General features: G+C 58.4%; 1 protein-coding gene across 3 annotated transcripts in view; it reads left to right on the forward strand.

Annotated features, from left to right (window-relative positions):
- NXN (nucleoredoxin) overlaps positions 1-15,284 on the forward strand; it is a 57,052-nt gene that overhangs the window by 40,248 nt on the left and 1,520 nt on the right. For all 3 annotated transcript variants that reach the window (XM_066979758.1, XM_048074290.2, XM_066979759.1), the window contains exons 3-7: positions 216-349; positions 809-909; positions 1,199-1,305; positions 9,498-9,677; positions 12,369-12,493. In XM_066979758.1, coding sequence (XP_066835859.1) covers positions 216-349; positions 809-909; positions 1,199-1,305; positions 9,498-9,677; positions 12,369-12,493 — 647 coding nt within the window. The remainder of the gene's footprint in view (positions 1-215; positions 350-808; positions 910-1,198; positions 1,306-9,497; positions 9,678-12,368; positions 12,494-15,284) is intronic.

A 15,284-nucleotide genomic window follows, 5' to 3' on the forward strand; every position in this document is an offset into this window, starting at 1 on the left:
TGCCCAGGCAGCTGAGCAGCTCTGCGTCCCCCTCAGATGGGGATGAACCTCGGCAGGATGCCTCAGATAGCATCCCACATATCTGTTAGAAGGCAGAATGTTTTTTGTTTTTTTTTTAAGTGGAACTTTTTGAGACTGTAAATGTTGCGTGTCCATCTTGCTATTTTGTGGTGTGATTTTTTTTTTTTTTCCACCCTCATCCCAACCTCCTCTAGGTCTGGAGTTCCCCTGGGGGCCAAAACCCTTCAGTGAAGTTGTTGCGGGGCCTCTGCTAAGGAACAACGGCCAGACGCTAGACAGCAGCGCCCTGGAGGGCTCTCACGTTGGGGTCTACTTCTCCGCACACTGGGTGAGTGGTTTGTGCTCTGCAGAGCAGCTGCAGTGAGCTCAGGGCAGACTTGGAGCTCCGGGCATCCCTTCTGCAACCCTCAGGCAAGGAGTGCAGTCGCTGCCGAGCTCTGCAGGAGGGTGAAGACCTCGGGCTGGTTGGTGGTTAAGCAGTTAAGATGTCCTGGTCCTTTTGGGAGAAGCCAGCAGCATTGCAGTTGCGGGTCACCCTCAGCTGACCCTTCAGAAGGGGAAGAATTTTTAGATTTTAAAAGTGGGAGAGGTTTCCTTGGCAATTTAAGCAGTCAGTGACCTCTTACCATAAGCACCGGCCACTTTCAAGGCTGCTTCCTGGCTCCAGAAGAGAAGAGATCGCGTCTGGCTTTCAGGGATGGCCAGATCGTCTAGACCTGATGGGGTGCGAGCCTGGCCCCGTGAACGAGGTGGGAGACGGCGTCCTCAAGTGCGTGTTGTTTTGCAGTGCCCACCCTGCCGAAGCCTCACGAGGGTCCTGGTGGAGTCCTACCGGAAAATCAAGGAGGCGGGCCAGAAGTTTGAGATCCTCTTCGTTAGCGCAGACAGGTAATGGAGCGGTAACGCTTGGTGCAGGCAGAGCTGCCTGCCCCACGGCAACCAGTCTTGGAGGGTTTGAAATATCAGAAAAAAACGCGGTGCAGACCCCTTCTTGAGGGACTGAGGGCTTTTAGTCCGGCTCTCCCCAGGTTTATGCCTCCTAGCAGCCCTCGCCTGGTGGGTTTGATGAAGTGGAGCAAGGCGCTTGCTGGCCAGGTTTTTAACGAGGAAAAGGGAAAGTAGCGTGGCAGGGAGAGGGGCTACACTCAGGATCCCCTGTGCTGTTCCCGTTGCACAGGTCAGAGGACTCCTTCAAGCAGTATTTCAGCGAGATGCCCTGGGTAGCTGTCCCGTATGCTGATGAGGCCAGACGATCACGCCTGAATCGACTCTACGGCATACAAGGTAGGAAAGGCCCCTGCGGCTCTCCTTTCTGCTGCTTTTGTTGAATATTTGTGATGTCTCCTCTTGTTTAACTAAAACAAGAAAACAGCAAAGCAAAGCACAGTGCCCCAGGCAGAGCTGCCTCATGTTTCTGCTCTCCACAAACTCACATTCCTACCACCTGCCAGGCAGGCTGTTAGTTGAAACAGGACTTCCATAAACAACCTAATTCTTCCTGGAAACTTGGAAGCTGTTTTTGGCTTGGATTTTTTTTGCCTAATTACTGAGTTATTTATTTTGCTTTTTCTTGAAGGTTTAAATTTCATTTTCTTGCTGTTTTATGTAACGCAAAGGCAGGCGATCATTCTCTGCAGAGGCTGGGGAAGATGGCATCTGGTTTATGTTAGTAACATGAATTACAGAAGAGCGCATGTTTGATGTAAACCATGGCTTTGCCTTTACTGTATGTGTCGGTGCCAGAATCCAGCAGCCTCGGCTGCTCGGAGGGGCAGGGGAGAGGCTCACTCTGTCTGGGTGTTTTCGGAGTGTCCTGAATATGATAAAAGCTCCCAGCAGCCCTCCTGGGGACCAGTGTGTTGTTCACACAGGCCCAAGCTGCACAGCAGAGACACGCAAGGTAAATAGCCGTCGAGGAAGCCTTCCATGTACTTCCATGTATACACAGAGTTTCTACCTGTGGTTAAGGGACTGGAAGATAAAGAGCTGCTGGTCTTGCTGCCGTGTGTGTGTTTCTCAAATGTTTCAGTGCAACGTGGGGGAGCGGGGCAGAGGAGCAGGAGTGTTGCCAAAGGTGCCCCCAGGACCCTCCTGGTGGTCCCGCCCTTCTCTATTTGCCTGTATTGCTTTTGCAAAGCCTCATCAGCAGAAGGGTCCTGGAGTGACCAAACCCTTGAGTGTTTGGTTCAGGTTATTCATCCGTGTTGACTTAACTGGGGTAGTTTTGCTGATATGAGCGTTTGGCTGAAGCCCAGTGGGCAGGGGAAATAATCCTCCTTGGAACCCTCCCCGAACACCCCTTCTGGGGTGAGCTCAGGTGCCATCGCTGCGCTCTGTTCTCTGACCTCAAACCAAGAATAACTGTTAGGTAGCTTTAAATAGCCATCAGTTTGCTTCTTAATTACCTTCCCATGAGGCAAAAGCTTTCCAAATCCATCTGTCTTTTTCCCGGCCCGCTCGCAAACCTCTCCAGTGCCGGTTTCGGCTGAGCTCTGCAGGACTGCTGCCAGTTTCACGGGGACTTTCTGTAAATAAGGTGTCCAGACACGGATACTTCAGCACTGAGTGTGCTGTAGCCAGGGAAACAGTGACAACAGCTTTCCCTTTAACTCCAGCCGCTGTCTCCTTAAATGTCTCTCTTTGTTGTGTGCTGACCTGAAAATGTAAATATTTGCTATTCCCCTGTGCCCTGCTCCCTTCCTCGCCGGCACAGCTCCCATATTACCCCTCTGGTTCTGCACGGCAGGGGTGCTTTTCCAGGGACACTGACCCTGGGATCTGGGCGTGTTTGACTGCAAGCCCTGCTTCACTGTCACGGTTTTCCCATGCAGTAGGAACCTCTCTGCAAAGACAAAGTGCGATGCACAGAGTCACTTTGAAACATGGAAGGGGACCGGTTCCTACCCTGTGCGCTGGGAGAGGAGGAAAGGAGGCTTTGGGGGGAACCTTGTGCTGCTTCCTGGGGGCTCTGGGTTGTTGTTTATCCCTGCACAGGCAATGACTCCTCATCTTCTGCTGATTTTGGAGTGATTGTGGGAGCGCAGCGGCAGGCAGGTGCCTGCCGGTTTGCAGTCTGGGCTGCCGCAGCAGGCTGCCACGCTGGCCATGTCCAAAGCTTTCTGCAAGCAGACCTAGATGTCACGGGCTCGTCTCATCACCACTGGTGGTTATTCCACCTAAATGAAAAATCAGCTGCATGTAATCTGATCTGCCTTTCCTCAGACGGGTGGCTCTCATGCTGCCAAACATCACCTAAGCCCTCTGTAACTGCACCTCTGAGTGCCCCCTTTGGAGCTGTGGCTCCGTGCCAGCAGCGGCGTGTAACCTGTTAAATGTCCAAGTGACCATCCGGGTGGTTTCACACAGCGCTGGGTTTCCAGATCGGTGTTACTGATCTCATCTCTGGTCGTCTTTGTCTGGTGCAAAGAAACAACTTCCTGCAGTTCCTCTCTTCTGTCTTTTTAATGGCCCTGCTAACTTTGTCTTTTTCCTGAATCTCCAGTAAAACTTAAAAATGCTACCGTTCACCTCCAGCATCCCTCGGTTTATTTGTTGCTGTGCTTCTGGTTTTGCTCTTCGAGTGCCTGCTTGGCTTTCCCTGTTTCCTGCGAAACTTGGACAACGCCGCGCTGCTCCCCGGAGCTGCCTTTGTTCTCGGTCCTCGCGCCGCGCGTCCGTGCAGCCCTGCCTTCCCTGCTGGCCTCCTGCGCCGGGCAGCCTCTGCGCAGGAGCACGTGCCTTGGGTTGTGCCTGCAGGGTGGGTTTTCCTCTCATTTTTGTGAGGCTGGCGGAGCTTTTCCGGGAGCTGGGACAACAAAAGAACTTGTCTTCCTGCACAGCGCTGAGCTGCTGAGCGGGGAAAGCAGCAAGACGGTCAGACCTCGTGTTGGTTTAGTCCTCCGTTGGCCCCTACAGCGTTCAAAAACTTAGTGTAAGATGTCAGTTGAGTTATTGGCCTTTATTTGGGTTTGCTTGAATGCCTCTATTCATAACCCCGTGCAGGCAGTGGGCTGTGCCATACCCACCTATATTAAATTGCTGCTGGGTGCAGCACTATCTTGAGAGAGAGTCGTTTCTTGTGTCGTGGCTGCTTGGAAATAATTCTCCATTGTGCGCGCTGCTCCTGGGCTGCGTGGTGCCTGCCGTGGATGAAGTCCCCTCTCTCTCCTTGGGGGACCGGGAGCAGTAACAAATACTGTATTTGGGTGGGAATTGCCCCATGTTGTGTGTCTTAGGAGAGATTTGGGGCTCCTGGAAGTTTCCTGTGGGCTCTGTTGAGGTTCTGTGGGATTTGCAGTTGCTCGGGGGAACTTCAAAACCCGTTGTTTCACCCCTGCCCTGGGCTCTGTTCCAGACACCCGCCGGCCGCTCCGCAGCCCGACTGGGAAGTCACTGCCAGGAGAGGTTTCCTGTACTGGGTTTCTGGAGCTTTCTTCTAAGGAGGTGAAAAAACAGCAATAAAACCCGGTGGTGTATTCACTGAGCATTTTGTTCATGGTGATTTAGATTGCTCAGCCAACAGACTTAACGCAGATGAGATTTCCATGTCGGATATGGGTTTTAATATATAAATAAATAAATGTGTTGCCAGGTTCAGTAACAAATCATTTGGCCCCTGTGTTTTCATAAAATGCTAGCCCCATGAGAACTGAATCCATTTTCTAATGCGCAAAGTCAAACTGAGCCCGTCTATGCTAATTCTCATCTAAAGCTTATACAATATTCATTGCGGAACGTCTGATCTGTGATTCTTCTTGATAAGGAAATTCTGGAGTTGTGACTCACGGCAATTACCAGAGCCCCCAAAAGGCACTAAAATAACAAGCGGTGGCTGTAGGCGAGGAGGGAGGGGGGAATACCAGGGCTAGCAGGTGTGGGTGAGGTGCTTAAGGACGGAGCCTGGGAAGACGGGAGAGTGCTCAGCAACGCTCGGGAACAGGGCGGCTGCGGCAGCAGGGGCAGATGTGTTGCAGCAGCCTCAGCCTTCACCACACGGGACCAGAAACGAAGCCAGAGCTTTGTGGGGAGCTTCTGGTGCCAGGGAAAAGGTGAAATGCATGGATCCAGCACGTCGCCCATCTCCTGACAGAGGGAAAATCACGAAATCAGCCCCAAGTTTTCTGACGTGTTACTGGCGTTCCCCAAACGTGTTAAACCCAGGGTGATTTATCAGAGTTTTGTTTTCTGGGTCAGTTTTGTATTTGCAGCTGGAAGCTCCAGTGGCTGGGTGCTTCGGTGTGTGTGTGCATATGGAAATCAGGTCAGTAAATGGTTCACATAGCAGATGAAATCACCGGTGGCTGTGGGATAGGTCTAACAGAACAGCCCGTGTCTAAACCAAGCCCTGAATTTTCCCAAGTCAGCAAAGCTCGTTTGCAATCTCCATTCCGGTGTGCCGGATTTGCCGGGCTGGCTGGCCAGAGGAGGGGCAGGAGTGGCCGTGGCCTCGCTGAGAGCTGAGCCCCCACGGTCCCAGCGCTGCAGGCTGCCTGGCTGCGTCTCTTGGATGTGTGATGGGGGTCTGGGGAGAACTGAAGGGCAAGCGTTTGGGACAGGGGTGGGAATTATAAAAGGATAAAGATCCGAATCATGCGGGATGCTGATCATCATGTGCTTGTCTTGGCCGCGGTAGTATTTTGTGATACTTTGTGCCTTGCAGGATCGGGCCAGTGTGAGATTTCCCAATTCCTTCCAGTCTGTTTAACCTCTCCCTGCCTTAGAGCTATTTGGAATACCAGCAGGTAATGAATAAGCCTTTCTGTGATAGAAAATCGCTTTCTTGGCATACCCTTAGGATTTGCAAGCCCAGCCATCACGCTGTTACTGCGCGGCTCTCGCAGCTAACCCGGTGCGTGCAGCCCCGCGCATGGGGAGGAATGTGAGCGGCGCTGTCTGGGCTGGAATGAGGGGAATGCAGCTGCTCGCCCGGACCTGCAGGCAGGCCAGGCCAGACAGACGTCCGTGTATTTCCTAGAGAAATGCCTCGAATTCAGAGGGCTCGTGAGTAACCCACTGTTGTACAAACACAGGAGCGCAGTGCTGGGAGCTGGCAGTGGCTGCAGGGGAAGAGCACGCTGGTTTCTCCTGCGCAGAAAACGGCCCGGTGGAGTATTGCTAACAAATGCGGTTTTTAAAACTAATCTGTGTGCTGAGAGGTGAGGGTAGGAGGAGTTGAGCTGCCTCAGTTTGCTGGCTGTGATTCGGAGGCAGTTGCTGGGTGGAGGAGGGGAGGTGATGCCTGATAGCAATTGGGTCAAAGACCAAGTGACGAGGATCTGACAGCAGCGCCTGGCAGTAACGCTGGCCGCTTGACTCCTGGCTCTCGGGGCCTGATATCAAATTGTCTCCCTCTTCCTTCCTTTCGGGATGTTTTTTTGTCTCCGCGATGAGAGAGGAACGGTGTGTTTTCCAGATGAAGTCACCAGCGTGAGCCACTCCTGTTGACTTTCAGTGCCACTCCTGCAGTTTGGGGGGCGGCCGGGGCAGCCTCGTGCAGGTCAGGGACAGCTGACGGCACTGTTAGTGCAAACCCAGGCATTCCACGTAAAGGCCAGGCGCGTCCTGAGAGCAGCACCCCCCTGACATTCAACACCATTCCTTCCCCAGGGCCCTGGAGCCGCGTTGTGGGGGCCTGTCCCAGCTGTGGCTGTGCATCCTGAAAGCCTCCTCGGGGCAGTATCAGATGGGACAGCCACCAGCTGGTGTCCCCGCTGCATGGTGCCAGCCCGGCCGGTCGGCAGTAGGTGCCTTATGCTAAATCTCAGCTCTGAGCACCTTCTCCTCGCTTTGTCACGCCCAGTGAGCCCCGGGGCTGAGGCCGCGCACTCAAAGCGTCCCTTTTAGGCAAACAGTTGGTACCTGGGCATCCTTAGGGCACCGCTGCTGCTGGTCCTGATTTGAAAAGTGATGGTTGTGAGCAGGTCCACGTTGCATCTGTTCCAACTGAGACAAACGCGGGCTTGTCGAGCAAAATCCAGCTGGTTCCAAAAAGGAGCCCCGCGTGTTTGCAAACCCCAGCCCTGCGCCTCTGCCTCGGTGTGCCTGGCTCGGCCCCTCGCCATGGCCAGGCTCCCACTGATACCCGCAGGTGTCGTCCTGCGTGAGACGCTTGCCCAGGTATTGCAGAGGGGAGGGCCCGGTCTGGCTGGGTGAGTGCCCCTTCTAGGGAGGGCAGCGCAGGGCTCCTTTCAGGCAGGATTAGAAGCAGAACTGGCCCATGCCTTTGCTGTGTTGTCGTAGCACTAAAATATGTGCTTAAAACTTCCTGACAGACCATTCTTAAGACGTCTGCTGCAGCCAGGCAGGATGAATGAACGCTACGCCCACTGCACCCAAATTGCAGTAATCCCAGGAAGGAAAAAAAGTCCATTAGTGACTGCTGGGAGCCCTTCCTCTCCTCTCCTCTTCCCACACCCACCCCGGCTGCGTTTCCAGGTGCTTGTTTTAACGCAAGGCTGTTGTTTTACCACGTTGGGACAGAATGGTGCTCTGCCCCGAGCCAGGACGCTCGGACACCCCCAGCCCCATCCTGCGCAGTGCCGGATCCAGCAGGTCCTGGAGGATCCTGCACAGCCTCTTTATCCTTGGGAGGGCTGGGGCAGCTCTGCCCTATCCCTCTTTGTATGGAGGGACATATTTAACTGATTATCTCTCCTTTTTCTTTTTTCTTTCCCAAACGAAGCAGAGTGCCTGTGTTCCTCCCTCTCCCAGGGGCTGCCGTTGCAGAAGGAAGGAACCCGGGCCCTCCGTCCCGCGGGCAGGCGGTGCTGGGGCTGGAGGAGGCGCACTGTGCTCCGGGCCCCGGCTGGGGAAACGAGTCTGGTTGTGTGCCAGCAATCTGCAGCCCAGCACCGGTGTGCGAGGGAGTCTCAGCTTCCCCTGGCTGCCCCTGTGCTGTCCCTGGCGGGGACGTGGCACTGCCCAGAGGCGCTGCCGTCATCCTGCAGGCTGGTGGCACGGCCGGGGAAGACTCAGCAGTCTCCTGGTGTCAGCACGTATGCACGCACCCTGAATCTTGCTGCTCTGCTGCACACCTACATCCGTTCGTTGGATGCCTGCTTTCCATCCTAGATTTCAGGCTCTCTTTTTGGCTAAGGGCACAGCTCCCTGTGGTCCCTGTGCCATCTGGGGGACTGCAGTAGCGGGGTGTTCTGCGCTCTGAGCAGCTGCTGGTGCAGACACACACAGCTGGAACTGCAATGTGCAAACCCGTCAGGACGGCGTTTCTAATAACCTAGGAGCCGGCTCCAAGGTAATAAAAGGTGAAGTGATTATCTGCAAAATGGATTTGAAGCGCGGGAGGTAGCCAGCGGCTCCGGAGCTGTCGTCAGAGGGAGGCTCTCGGTCCGGTGGGGGCTCAGGGAAGGAAAGAGCAGCACAAATAAAATGACACCGGGTCTGGCTTCCCCTACTCCTAGCCACTGGCAGGCTGCAGCTCGGGGGTTGTAGAGCTGGGGTGAGGTCTGCGTCTTTGTGTTTAATAGCCCATGGTGGTTGTTTTTCTCCCAAGAAACGTTTTAACCTGCGTATGTGTTACAGAAGTGCTTCCCTGCCAGCTGTGCCTGGGAGCTGGCGGCTGCCTCGGGCACTTTGCTTGCTGGCTTTGCTGTGCCGGAGGCACAAGGTTGCTGACCAGGGCACCGGGGCTCTGTCTGCAGCAAAATTCCCTTTCCGTGAGCTCTGTCCCGTGGGTACTGCGTCCCTGCTGCGTCGGGCTGGGGCCAGCCATGCCAGCAGAGCCACTGGGGCTCCCTGGCTTTGTTCCTGCTCAGCGTGCCGCTTCCTCGCAGGCCAAGGACTGGTGACGGAGGGGGTGCGGTCGGTAATTGCAGCCTCTGTGTCTGCCTCGCCACGTGCGGTTCAGTATCCCGGCCGTGTAACATCCATGGCCGGGCAGACACATCTGCGTGCTGTGAAAATGACTGGGCAATCATTTCTGAGGGTCAGAAGGGAGGTGGGAGGGTCACGGAGGAGTTCCCGGCTGCTGAAACGTGGGGGTTTCTACTGGGAGCGAACACGCCCTGCTTTCTGGCTGCTGCTGCGTGCAGTCCGCCCTGCGAGGAGGTTTGTGTGTGGTGCTGTGAGCTGTGTGTCTCAAAGCTGGGGCGGTGGTGCCTGGACATCCCAGCTCTGCCGTGCACGCAGGAGGTTTCTGCCCAGTGCTTCTGGGCAGGGTCAGCCACGGCCCGTATGCAGGAACGTCGGCGTCAGGCAGCAGTGACCTCTCCCTGCACTCAGACAGGGAAGGGAAGGCGACACCAGAGGCCGTCTCCCAGCTTCCTGCTCTGCCTCCTCAGTCACAGTGCTCTCCTCGGACAGAAACAGCATCCCGGGACCCTGCTTCCTGCCCCGCGAGCTGTGATGGCAGCGTCGAACTGGGCTTCTGCCAGACCTGAGGCAGCAGGATGGATCCTTCCCCCCACGCCCTCCCCGTGTTCATACTTTGGCACTAACCCCGTGTTTTTCTCCCGTCGCAGGCATCCCGACGCTCATCGTGCTGGACTCCCAGGGCGAGGTGATCACGCGGCAGGGGCGGGTGGAGGTGCTGAACGACGTCGAGTGCCGAGAGTTCCCCTGGCACCCCAAGCCCGTGCTGGAGCTGACGGACTCCAACGCTGTGCAGCTGAACGAGGGGCCCTGCCTCGTTCTCTTCGTAGGTACGGAGCCGCGCTGGGGTCGGAGCAGAGTCCTGACGGGGAAGGGTCTGGGTGACCTGGGGGCTTGGCAGCTCGCTGTGTCCCCCGCAGGGACTCGGGAGGGTGACAGCCCTACAGCCTGGCCTGTAAGAGCTGGTGCAGCTCGCAGGGATTTGCCGGAGCCATGCTCGTGGCACGGCCTCGTGTCCGTAACTCTCCTGCAGCTCCAGCCCGCAGTGTGAGGGATGCGGCGGAGCTGCAATTGGCAGCGGAGAGGAGCCGTCACAGAAGGCGCTTCGGTGGTGGCTGCGGTGGGGAACGCTGATTAGTGTTGAAGAGCGCTGGAAATACGCTGGTGGTGGTTGGGACGAGAAGGGCCTTTCCCGGAGCCGAGACCTCAGGCTCGGGGGATGTTTCGGAGGAGGCAGAGGATGGGCTGGGAAGTGCCTCCAGAAGGGGCTGCAGCTCTGTGCTGGAAACCAAAGCTCAGGGCTCGAATTCCTGGGCTGAGCGAGGCCGTGGCGGAGGGCGGCTTGCAGGCTCTGCTGCTTCTTGGGTATCCCCTCTCCGTGGGGAGCTGGCTGCAGGACAGAGCAGGCTTCCCCCTGAAAGCTGGTGTCCCTCTGCCACCGCTAACCCACCCATGAAGCTCAGCCGCGGTTGGAAATGGGCCTAGAGCTCATCTGGAGCACAGCTGGGTTGTCCCAGCCCCTTCCCTCCAGCAACAGATGGTGAAATCCCGCCAGCGCTTTGGCTTTGATGGCGTGTGCTCCAGGCACAGCGGCCCGGCCAGCAAGGGAGCTCTGGGTGCTCAACAAGAAGCTGCAATTACCCTGATTTTCAAAGCGTGCCTGTCCCTGGGACGCTGTGCAGGGTGCGGTGGGCTTTGCTGGAGAGCCTGCATCCCCCTGAGCCTGCCCACCGGGATGCGGGGGCTGCTGGGACACAGGCAGGGCTTGTCCTGCTTCCTCACACACCCTTTGTTAGCAAAAACCCCTTTTTCTGCAGCGTTTATAAAGTGGCTTTTACTCTTTCCCATCTTCCCTTTCAGATTTCCTTTTGACCCTGATTATTTATTCAGTAGAACCCAGCAGGGGATGTGAGCACAGAGCCAAAAATACTCTCCTCAAGCTGGGAGGACTAGCTCGCCACGCTGAGTGTGATTGATGGGGGCCGTCGCTGCAGGCCTCTGGAAAGGGTTATTTTCGGCTTGCTCTGAGCGAAGCTTTTCTATCACCTTTCTGCAAACAGCTTGTTGGGAGAGGGCTCTAGAGTAGCTCTCGCTCAGCTCCAAGAGGATGCTCGGCCTTGGTGGAAGCCTCTGTGCTTGGGCAGATACAGCTGGTGCAGCACCGAGGCACGCACCGGGGACGTGGGGACAGAGGCTCCAGGCCAGCCCGTGCCCTGCTGGGAGAGCCCCAGGGGCGTCGTTGCTCTCGGTGGCAATTCGGAGCTCACTCGTCCTTTGTAGCTGCGTGTGCCACTTTGCTACCTGAGCTTTGAGGCCGTAAGTCCGAGGTCGGCTGGTGCCCGGGTAGCCCGGACCCAGCTTTCGCGGGCAGCCCAGCGGGGCGATGCCTGCAGGCAGCAGCACCCCCAGCAGAAAGCGGCCCCCAAAGCCCTGGGGAGGGAGCCGGGATGCGCTGAGCGCAGCGCGTGTGAGGTCGGGGCAGTGTCAGCGGGCTCAACGAGCATCGGGCGGGAATAAATCACGAACGATGCGCGTCCGCCACGGGAGAGTTTGGGGCTAGGTTAGCCAGAATGTCGAGGGCTGGCCTGGAGCGCAGCCAGCAGCATTTGTTAGCGGAAAAATCAATCACTGCCTAAGCCCCACAGCTCTGCGTATTTATCGCTGTCACCCACGCAGGACAGACCCCGGGAGGCAGCGGGCGGTGTCCTCGGCATCCCCTTCTCCAGGGAGGGAAGCGCAGGCAGAGCTTTGGTGGTGGGCAGCGCCTGCCGGGTGGTTGCCTCGAGGCCCACACAAGCTGCACGCTACCAGGGGACCAGGAGCCCCTTCCTTGCTTTTTATTATTATTTTTATTTTTATTTTTTAATGCTCAAAGTTGTCCCCAAATTGAAATCGTTTCATCTAGGTGCTGTTCAAGGACGCTGTCTCTCTCCTCTTTCCGACTCGGTATTTGAACTTCAGCGGTGGCTGGCATTTGATTGATGTTTCCATCTCTTTCTACTCTACCTCTGTCAAATCAAAGCTGCCTTCACAGAGCTGCTGCCGCGGAGACTCGAGCAGCAAAGCCGCCGAGCAGCCGTCCCAAGGTGGAGGGATGGTGGGTGGCGGGCAGGGGTGGCAGGCAGCCTCAGATCAGCTCGTTCGTTTGGTCTTCAAAACATCCTGATGCTTTTCAAGCTGCAGACCAGCTTTATTTATTTATTTATTTATTTATTGTGCCTGTTTGTCCCCGTGCTTCAGCAGCGGCACCAGGGGAGTGAGCGGTAAAATATTTGGGAGCGGGAGCTGCTCCTCTGTGACGTGTTGCCCTGTCTCACATGAAAAGCGCATTTCAGCGGCTCCCTAATTGCTACACAGCCGCTTGGTTTTGAAGTCGGCGTTGCGCATTCGGGCTTCTGTTTCCTCCGTGGTGCTGCTGTGCGATGGAGCTGCCTGCGCCCCGGCCTGTTGGCATCCGTTTGATCCTAACCTCCTTTTTGTGTCGTCTCTTTGTTTCGTCTCCCCACGTCCGCGCCCTGCAGATTCAGAGGACGACGGAGAGTCGGAGGCAGCGAAACAGCTGATTCAGCCCATAGCCGAAAAAATCATTGCCAAGTACAAAGCCAAAGACGAGGAGGCACCGCTGCTCTTCTTTGTGGCGGGCGAGGTAAGCGGGAGGAGAATGTGAGAGCTCCCTGCGAGCACGGGGCTGCGTCCTGCCCCTCCGAGGCCGGGGCACACACGGGGCAGTCTCCGGCAGTTGTGCTGCCGAGCCAGGCCTCTCGGTAGCCGCTGGGCTGGAGCCTCGCTGTGCTTCCTGCCGGGTCCAAGCTGGGTTGGGTGGTGGTGTCCCTGCTCTCCAGGTGGGTAAACTGAGGCACGGAGCCGCTGCAGCCAGCCGGGGACATGGAGCAAAGCTGGACCTGAGTCCTGGCTCAGGCCCCGTGCAGCCTGCGTTGGATTAAAGCAGCTGAGGGGCTCCTTCCCAGGTTTTGCTGTAGATCATCCTTAGTGCTTTGACTCCTGCGCTTGTTCAGAGGCGGAAAAGCCTCAGTGCCAGCGGGGACAGGCAGGGACAGGCCCTGGGAGGCGGGAGGGAGCAGCGAGCTCCCACGCTGTGGCTCCCAGCCCCGTGTGGCCGCTTCAAATCCCGGGCTCCGTGTGTCGGCTGCGCGGGCAGGAAACCCGGCCGGGCTCTGCCTTCAGTCCGTGCTGGCAGCCAGGTCGGCCCCGCCGCGCTTCCCTCCTCGCTGCCGTGCTGCTGCTGTTCTTGCCACCCCGAGCAGCGGGAAGGGACCGAGCAGTGGGAAGGGACCGGCACTCCAGGCTCTTCCCTAATGGGTTGGCAGCCGCCCAAAGTCAGCGCGGCGGTGCCAGCGCGAGCAGGCGGCGTGGGCTCTGCCGGGAGCCGGGCCAGGCCAGCCCGGGCTGCCCGGAGGGGGGGAGGCTGCCAGGGCAGAGCCCTCCCGGGTTGCTGGAGAGGGGTTTCCTCATCCCGGCTGTCAGGTGAGGAGGAGGAGGGACCTCGGGGTGCACTCGCCTGGCTGATGGGGTGGCCCCTGGCTGTGGGGGAGCCTGGCCTACGGCTGGTTTGGGCGTCCTGCAGCGTGCTGGTGCCTGCCTGCTTCCAGCGGAGGACGGGCTGCAGCGGGAGGCAGCCCCGATCCCATGGGCTGGGCTGGTTTCTGTGCTGTGATACCAGGCAAAACCGCCTGTGGAGACAGCCAGGGGCTGCCCGGAGAGCAGAACTGCAAGCCCTGGGGCTTGGCTGCCGTGGTGCTGGGTGTTTTGTGGCAGTGCTCCCTCCTCTTGGGCCTGTCCCCGTGTGGAACGAGGAGCGTGCTGAGCCGCCACGCTGCTGGCAGCTGGGTTGGTGTTGGCAATGTGTGTGCAGCGAGCTCAGAGCCAGGGGTCTGCCCTTGGCCTTCAGGGGAACGGGATGCTCTTGTCTCCCATGCAGCCCGTTGCCCTGCCGCAGGCTTGAGAACTCGAAAGGCTTTGTGCGAGGCTCTAGAAAGCTCCCGGCTCCCCTCCTGCGGCACCCAGGCAGGTGGGAGCCGCTGAGCTGCTGTGCGCCTGCTCGCCTGCCGCGCACGGCCGGCCTCCGCTCACGTCACCACTGCAGTGCGAGCGGTCCCCCGCAGCCGCCCGGTGCACAAAGGGGCTGCGACGCCGCACCCAGGCTCCCCCCGCGAGGTGAGCCCCCCCCCCACTGCCACCCCCAGCCCCTTCGGCCCCCTCCGCCCGGGCGTTCCTGCTCCCGTGACGGGTCTCTGAGCATCCCAGCTCGGCCCCGTGCCCCTGAATAAGCCCCTTGTTGGGAAGGCTGCTTTGGGAGGGTCCGGGACCTGCCCCCCACCCCCAGAGCCTGCGAAGCGTTTTCCTCCCGCTCGCCGGCTGCAGCTGAAACATTGCCGCTATTCATGCGGCTCCCGACGTCCCTGCGGCAGCGGGGACGAAGAATGGGGAGCATCCGGCACGTCCCATTCATCCGTCACCTCAATAGCCCTGGCTGCTGGCCCCGGGTCTCCGCCGGCCCCAGCGCACAAAGCAGCCCGGCCACGGCCGGAGCAGGCGCCTCCCATTCCTCTCCCGGCGCCTTCCGGGCCGGTTTTGCATTGATTAAAACGTTTCGGTTGCTTTTCAGCGATCAAATAAAGGGCAAGGCGTCCCAACACCCCGGCTCCGGGCTGGCCCCAGAGGTGGGAAGCGTCGGGGGCGGCCGAGTGCCCCAGCACCGAGGTCCCAGGTCCGGCCCCGCTCTCCCTTCCCCGCCACGTGGTCCTGCGCCAGAAACCCCTGCAGTAGAAGGGGAGGCGCGATAGGAACCACCCTGCCGGCCACCGCCTCGCGCTGCAGAGCCACCAGCTGCCTCTGGATTCGTTTATTTCCATCGCTCCCGTTGGAAAACGGCTCGGAGAAATGCCTGGTTCCGAATGCCACGCGTTCTGGGGTCAGCCCTGGTGCCCCCCCCCGCATCTCCCCGCCGCGGGCAGTGTCAGCTGCGGGAGACGAATCACCCCGGTGCTGGCGGTTGAATTCCACAGCCCCGGCAGTGACAAATGAGTTCTCCCCCTTTGCCCAGAGCTGCGATTTGTGGGGCCGCAGCGAAGGCAGCCGGTGCTGAGCGCGTTGCTCGGGTGTGCTCCGTCCTTCGTGCCCTCAGACCCCACGGGTCTGCCTTTGGAGTCCCGCTGTTGGCTCAAACTTAGCATTTTTGTGTTGTTCCCGTTTTCTGATCTGCCCCATGTGCACGCCCGAGGCCCTGCGTGGGCTGCTGGGAGGGGTGAGGCAAGGGGCCGCGGTGGCCCCCGGCTCCTCTGGACTCGGGGTGCTGAGGGTGAGGGGGTGCCTGGGGGTGCTCGTGCCTGAAGGAGGGGAGGAAAGGGGCCAGAGAGGGGTGAGAAACAGCGCTGGGCGATTGCGGGTTCGCTCTCTGGGCAGTGGCAGGGATCAGC

Source organism: Anser cygnoides, chromosome 18 (assembly GCF_040182565.1).
Source record: "Anser cygnoides isolate HZ-2024a breed goose chromosome 18, Taihu_goose_T2T_genome, whole genome shotgun sequence".
In the NCBI taxonomy this organism is placed as follows: Eukaryota; Metazoa; Chordata; class Aves; order Anseriformes; family Anatidae; genus Anser; species Anser cygnoides.